The 7,183-nt window shown below is 40.4% G+C and overlaps 1 protein-coding gene across 7 annotated transcripts in view; it reads right to left on the bottom strand.

The window, feature by feature from the left end:
• Positions 1 to 1,524: 1,524 nt before the first annotated feature.
• The window catches only part of RASSF6 (Ras association domain family member 6), a 45,528-nt gene continuing 39,869 nt past the window's right edge, over positions 1,525 to 7,183 (bottom strand). For 6 of the 7 annotated variants that reach the window (XM_043545450.1, XM_043545448.1, XM_027827836.3 and 3 more), the window contains 4 exons: positions 6,634 to 6,685; positions 5,536 to 5,654; positions 5,347 to 5,444; positions 1,525 to 3,644 (listed from right to left, as the gene is read on the bottom strand). In XM_043545450.1, the coding sequence (XP_043401385.1) occupies positions 3,569 to 3,644; positions 5,347 to 5,444; positions 5,536 to 5,654; positions 6,634 to 6,685 (345 nt within the window). In that variant the 3' untranslated portion in view covers positions 1,525 to 3,568. The remainder of the gene's footprint in view (positions 3,645 to 5,346; positions 5,445 to 5,535; positions 5,655 to 6,633; positions 6,686 to 7,183) is intronic. The other variant, XM_043545452.1, reaches the window with a different exon arrangement.

Genomic DNA, 7,183 nt, shown 5'->3' with positions numbered 1-7,183 from the left:
GACACTGCAGAAAATCTATCCAGGCCCATGCCAGGCTTCATAGGTATTTTTATAATGCCCAAAAGTGTTAGACACTCTACAAACCTGGGAAGACAGGTCTTTGCCCTGAATAACTTACAACCTACATATACACAACATACAGACGAAGGAAAGGGGAAGGGATTCAATCAGACGACACCACACTTAAAGGATGTACTTGCCTTTCAATCTCATCAGTCAGTGGCACTTACTCTTAAAATTAAAGCGTGTGTTTCATTTCTTTACTGAATCACAGCCAATTTTTTTCTTTTCTGGTTTCTTATATTTTTGAAGTCTTCGCCGTATATCTTAGTCTTGTTTTTTTAGAACACTTACCTCTTTTACTTTTCATTTGTATTTCACGCATTGACAAGTTTGACAGAGTAGAAATAAAACAGACATAAAAGTAACTATATTTTTAAAGGCTCATTGCCAAGCAGGAACAACACATTAAAGCTAAGTACTGTGATTTCTGAAAATGATACATATGCCCCAACATACAGGAGTGTAACTTGATAGGGTCATTCTGAGGGGCTGTATTTCTACAGCCTTTTTCTCACATCAGCCCTAACAAGAATGAAAGCATGGGCTGCAAGGTTGTATCTGCTCGTGATCTTGCAGCACCAAATGGAAGATAAATTTGTCACTTGGAACAATATGCACAATGAGAGGGTGACCAAGGTCCATGTAGATAGGCTAGTTTTCCCCTTAATTGAGGCATTACTTTAAATGTAATAAGGATAATTGGATATGAGCCTGTTTTCCTCCATGAAGAAAAGGAGTACTTGTGGCACCTTAGAGACTAACCAATTTATTTGAGCATGAGCTTTCGTGAGCTACAGCTCACTTCATCGGATGCATACTGTGGAAACTGCAGAAGACATTATATATACAGAGACCATGAATCAATACCTCCTCCCACCCCACTCTCCTGCTGGTAATAGCTTATCTAAAGTGATCATCAAGTTGGGCCATTTCCAGCACAAATCCAGGTTTTCTCACCCTCCGCCCCCCCCCACACAAACTCGCTCTCCTGCTGGTAATAGCCCATCCAAAGTGACCACTCTCTTCACAATGTGTATGATAATCAAGGTGGGCCATTTCCTGCACAAATCCAGGTTCTCTCACCCCCTCACCCCCCTCCAAAAACCATGATAACCTTTGTAAGGGCTAACTTTTACTCTCAATTTATCCACTGGAATGGGATTATTTTATCCGAAAACAGACCTATTAGATTTAAAGTACCGTAAATCTAGCCACTTACATTCCAGTGGGACCAATTTTGCAGCTTTTATGTACATGCAAAACTCCCCTCTACTTAGGCCTGATTTGGTTAAACAATGAAAGCCAATGGATTTAAGCACTTACTTAAAGTTAAGCAAATGCTAAAGTGCTTTGCTAAATTAAGAACTGTGTGCATGTAGGTGTTGCGGGACCAGACCTGATATGTTCCCAGCCATTTTCCATATGACCTGTACATTGATGAGCTTTTACATCTCAGCAAGATCATTGAGTTATTCATATTTTAATATGTCAACATTTTCATACTCTGTATTCATAAATAACTACTCAACAGTTACTAGGCTGAATTCCATAGGCCATTCTACATAAAACTCATTAGAATTTTTTCAAACATATAATGCACTGGATACATTGCAAACCATTGAGAGAGACCAGAGTTACAGAAAATACCTTTTTGTATTAAGATTAAAACAATAAAATAAATTGTATAATTTCTAATCAGTCAGAAGGCTTGTACTCCAGTTACATTAATATAATAATAACTAATACCTTGTAGTGCCATCTACCCAGTGCCAAAGGTTACACTACATCTTCAAGCGAACTGAAAACGCAATGCGAAACTCAGCTAAAACTGTAACTTGTGCTTGGTTTTGGGTGGAAACCACACAATCATTTAATTTACTTGGTTTTGACCCAAAACCATAAACTGGTCCAGAGTTTATTGAAATGTGGCCTACCCTTTACAAGCCTAAACCTTTTGGCTCAAATTTCCCATTTTTTAAGGCTTGGCAATGAAACTTTTCAAATACTGCAGCTGCATTTATTGGCTTAAGGAATTGACAGTTCTAGCTTTGAGATATTTAATACTAAGTATTCTTGACTGCTGAATGGTTTTAGCCAAAAAATAAGCTCCTTAATAAAAAGTGCACAGACAGAGTTACAAGAAGCTGTACATTAAAATAAACTAGTTGCTGATAACAAATAATAATTCCCACTAACACAGGTGCTTTTCGTTTTTGACGCACCGTCCAAGTTACAATATCTCAGGCAAGAATAAAGTTGTTATTTGTATTTGTGTAATTTATTCCACTATGTTCTCCAGCAGCATATTGTGCATTATGGTAAAGCAACCCCTCAGTGTTTGTCCTGTATAATTTATCCTGTATAAGTACATGACAGCTCAGCATGGGACATAGAACCCACAAGACAAAAGGCAAACACAGCATGATAACAGCGGGCAGTGAGTTATTCATATGAATTATATGGGCTTTATTTACAACTTGGCAAGTTTGGCCTTAGCAAAATGCTTGGGATGCGTGATCCAAGTGAATGATATTAAGGAAGAGACTGATACAGACTCTGCGCTGTGGCCCCACAATGCCTGAGCCCTGCATCCTCAGGGACATGGTTGAATTATGCTAGTCTGCCCCAGCAGTACTCACTGGGATCGTACTGCCTGCACATATTTTTGCCTGCTGAACAGAGCCCCCCATAGCCTCTAAACAAGAAGAAGGAATAAGGAAATAGGAAAGTAATCTGTTTCTTAGCCAAGTGGGGGTCTTGAAGAAACTGATCAATTGTAACAATGTTTAGAGAGAGCTCATTACACAGTGACTTAAAAAGGAGTTTCAAGTGAAAAATTAATCTCTTATTTTTAATCAATTGATTAAATACAAAGCATGAGGGGAAGAGTCTTTTTCAGATCTTATTATTCAAGCTAAAACACTAAAGGTCTGATTTACAAAGGTAAGGGACTTAGGCGCCTACCTTCCGTTGACTTTCAATGGGATTTAGCTACCTCACCTGCTTACGTGCCTAAATACCTTTGTAAATTTGGCCCTAGATCCATTAATGAGCACCCCCAGACTCAGACTAAACAATCTCTCTCAAACAAAGACAGCTGATGACTATTTTCTGTACGATTCTTACTCCATCTGGGGGATTACGATATTTATCTATCTTCACAATGCTCTGGCTAGTGGGGTGCAAGTGGACAGGTTTCAAAGTTGTGGCCTTTTAATTGGCTTTTCTCCTTTCTGAAGTTTCTAGTTACATGAGTTTTCAGAATGTGCAGTACCCATGCTAGAGAACAATATGGTTTTTATCAGCTCTTCTTAATTCCCATTCAGATTGCAGTGGAGTTTCTTTTCAATCCCAGATGCACAGTCACCAGCAACACACCCCACCCCACTTGACAGGCCCATGTGCTATAGATGTCACATTCTCAATATTTCCAAGGATATAAAGGATATAAAATTAAGTCTCCTTTGGCTTACAGGAAGTGTTTTATCAGCTACAGGCTGTGACATTATACGGTAGTCTCCGTTTTTATTACTGTTTTACTGTCAAGGTGCTGACGTATGATATCCTTCTCCCTAACGTATCTGCGGTAAAGAGAGAGAGAGTGCAATCATTTCAAAACATACTGAACTATGCAGAAATTCAGCCCAAATGTTCAGTTAAATATTTGAATGGGTCAGAAATTTTTCATCAGAAAAAAATTCTGATGGAAAATGGCAACTTTGTTGTTAGAAAAGGCCTGAATTTTTCTAGATTCCCTGTCCTGTTTGTTTTGGCCAGATCATCAGCTGGTTTAAACTGACATACCTCTGTTGACTTCAGTGACAAGTCCTTTACACGTTAGTCTCTGTCTACACCACACAGCTTTTGGTGACATGACTGTGTCGCTACAGCTGTGTCGCTAAAAACTGCGCAGCGTAGCCACTGTTTGCTGGCTCTCCTGCCGACAAAAAACTTTCACCCCCTATGAGCAGCGTTTGCGTTGCCGGCAGGAGAGCGCTCCTGCCGACAAAGCGCTGTGCACGCTGGCACCTGTCGTTGGCAAAGGGAGGTTTTAAACACCTCTGAAAGACAAACATTTTGTCGTTCAATTGCCAGTGTAGACCTAGCCTTAGCTATTGATCTGCATTTCTAAAGTGCCCATGACTGTGGTCTGTCCCTGGCTGGCATCAGGAAAGTTCATGTCAGCTAGCTGAAGAGCATTTTTAAGGGGTGTTGAGTTATAGATCTATCCAGATCAGGGTTACTACAGTCTCTGATCACAACCGTTAATACAGTGATGCTCAGATCTCAGTGGTTCAGGAGCCAAATTAGTGATCAACAGTACCCAAAAGAGCCACAGTCATGTGAATTTGTTGGTTCATTTACTATAGTACTATTCATATTTAAACCGTATAACGGGGTAATATTTAGTTTATGTATATACATGTATTATTCTCACAGCAAAATGACTGACCAAGTATTATTTTTTTATCAACTACAATTGGTTAATAACATAGTAAAAGCATCCTTATTGGTTAATAATTAAATCACACAGTGTTTTAATATCATATTCTGCAAAGAGCCAGAGGAGACACATTAAAGAGCCATTTGCAGCTCCCGAGCCTCAGTCCAAGTATCTCTGCTTTAATACATTTATCCTCAAAAGGGGAGCACTACAATCCTCCTTTTACAACTGGAGAACTGAGGGGGTGGGTGAGTAGGGAACTGAACCTGGGTCTCCTGAATGCCAAACTAGCACCCTCACCACTGACCCTCCCTTCTTCTCATTAGCAAATCATTGCTAAGTGCTATGCAAATACTACAGGATTTGTCCTGGCATTTACAGCCACAGCCCCGGAGTTTGGGTATGGGTGTGATGCAGATGTGCTCCTGCTCAGTGGCAGTCCCTGGAGGCATTCTGATGGATTTAGCAAGAATACCTCTGGGAGCACTGAGGCTGTGCATTCCAAATGGGACCTGCAACATCCTTTAAAGGGTGCAGTGTGCACGCTCTGCTGGCCAGTGTGCCCAGTGCGGCTGTCAGTGGAAGACATCCACAGGTCTTGCACACTGGGATGGGAATCAGTGAGACTGTGGTTCCTACTTGACAGGTGTGCCAGAGGGATGAGAAAGGCTACTTGCGCCCTCTGTCTATTTTTGTACACCTGTGCAGAGCTAGCCACAATATAGCACCACGCTGTATCTAGGTGCTACCTTGTAGCGCCTACCAATGACTTTGAAAGCAGTGTATTTTCTCAGACTGCAAACAAATAAAGCAAACCTACCTTCTTTACTCCTACTTACTTTGCAATTGTCTGTTGAATCTCCCGTTCTTCTTCTTCATCTAGTTTGTGCAGAAAAGATTCCAGAAGAGGAACATGAAATTTAAGGTACTGAGCAACCTATTGTGGGGACCACAAGAAATACACATCAGTGAGGTGTGTTAAATGGGAAGAGTATTGGGAAATATGCAGAACGAGGAGGATCACATACATCACTGGTAACTTCTTCTGCATTCTTGTCCATGAGAAAAAATTGGGCAATCTTTTCTGAGGGACCCTGTAAAAGTCTCTCCAGCAGCGGAGTGTCTGTGTTCTTGAGCCTTTTCTTTTCTGGGAACGAAAACAAATGAATTGATATGCATGTTCATTTTGTGGCACAACATACAGCAGCAGTAACTAATACCTAACTCAAATAGTATGGCCAATTCTTTGCTTAGACATACTACTTTCATACTTTGGACATGCACTGCTCTTATTTAACACACACAAATGTCATTAACATAAATGGGAGTGCCACATGCAGATCGATGGGAGCATATGGTCCTACGGATCTCAGGACAAAATTTCCAAACCAGGCACCTAAATTAGGGCCCTAAACTTATATTTAGGCATCTAAATAGAAACCAGGAGTTTCTATTTAGGTGATGAAATATGGATTTAGGAGCCTAATTTCAGGCCCACTGGTTTGGAAATTTTAGCCTTAGTTTCTCTTTAATAAAATCCCAGTGAATAATTCTGCAAACCAATAATATAAACTGGACAACTGAGAGTCAGGATTATCTTCCTTATTCTGAAAGCCAATGTAAAATATGACAGGAATAAAAATTGTAGACCTGATATACAGACAGCCACCATGTGAAAGGGATTTGGGCTATTGCTGCCTCATGTAAGTATTTTATCACCCTTTGAGAGCGATATACGATGGGTTTCAAATAGAACCTCCTCCAACAAACTTAACTGGTACCCTCTACTCCAAAGTGTTCAGTGGGGTTTCACAGATTGTAAATTAGAGCAGCATTTTATCTAAAATTAGGTTCTTAAGCCTATTTTTGCTTTTCCTAAAATAACAAAGTTAACTTGACACACGTTAGATATACAAAGTATATGATGAATAAATTAAGTTCCGTTTTCCACTGAGAGACTACACCAGGTCTTCACGAATGGTTTTAGACCAACGCAATCCCCAATTGGCAGAGCACAGGTAAGACCCCAATGCCTGTCCCTTTTGTGTGCGATATGAGCAGCCTCCAAAGCCCATTGGAAGTCTAATCAGCCGTGGAGCCACAGAGAAACAAACTGTTTTATTTACCTCCTGATGCGTGGATGATATAAAGTGCAAATTCTTGTGGACTGTTTTCAATCTGACAAAGAAAAACCAAACTTGACTCAATGCACTGAATGGCAGGGTTCACATATGCTACATTTCCCCATCATTAAACTGTCAACAGATATAAGGGATGCACCTGAAATTTGTGGTCTTAACTCACAGTGGGCTGTCAGTACTGACAGTAGATAGAAAAATTAGTAGGGGTGGCCCCCTTAAACATTCTGGACTTAGGGTGACCAGAGAGCAAGTGTGAAAAATCGGGATGGGGTGGGGTGGGGGGTAATTGGAGCCCATATTAAAAAAAAACCCAAATATCGGGACTGTCCCTATAAAACTGGGACATCTCGTCACCCTATCTGGACTTTGGATAAGGTTTCACACTAAGGTACCATTTTCCTTCCCTTTGCCCCCAGCTACCATGTCATTAATATAACTATGATTGTACTTTCCAGAAGAGTAATGGATCACCACAGTAGATCATCTCACAAAAAAGTAATGGATCACTACTCCCTTGTTTCCCTGGAAACACTGT

The sequence above is a fragment of the Chelonia mydas genome, chromosome 4 (genome assembly GCF_015237465.2).
Source record: "Chelonia mydas isolate rCheMyd1 chromosome 4, rCheMyd1.pri.v2, whole genome shotgun sequence".
Taxonomy (NCBI): Eukaryota; Metazoa; Chordata; order Testudines; family Cheloniidae; genus Chelonia; species Chelonia mydas.
Note: the sequence above shows the minus strand (reverse complement) of the source record. Positions and strands in the feature narration are given on the sequence as shown.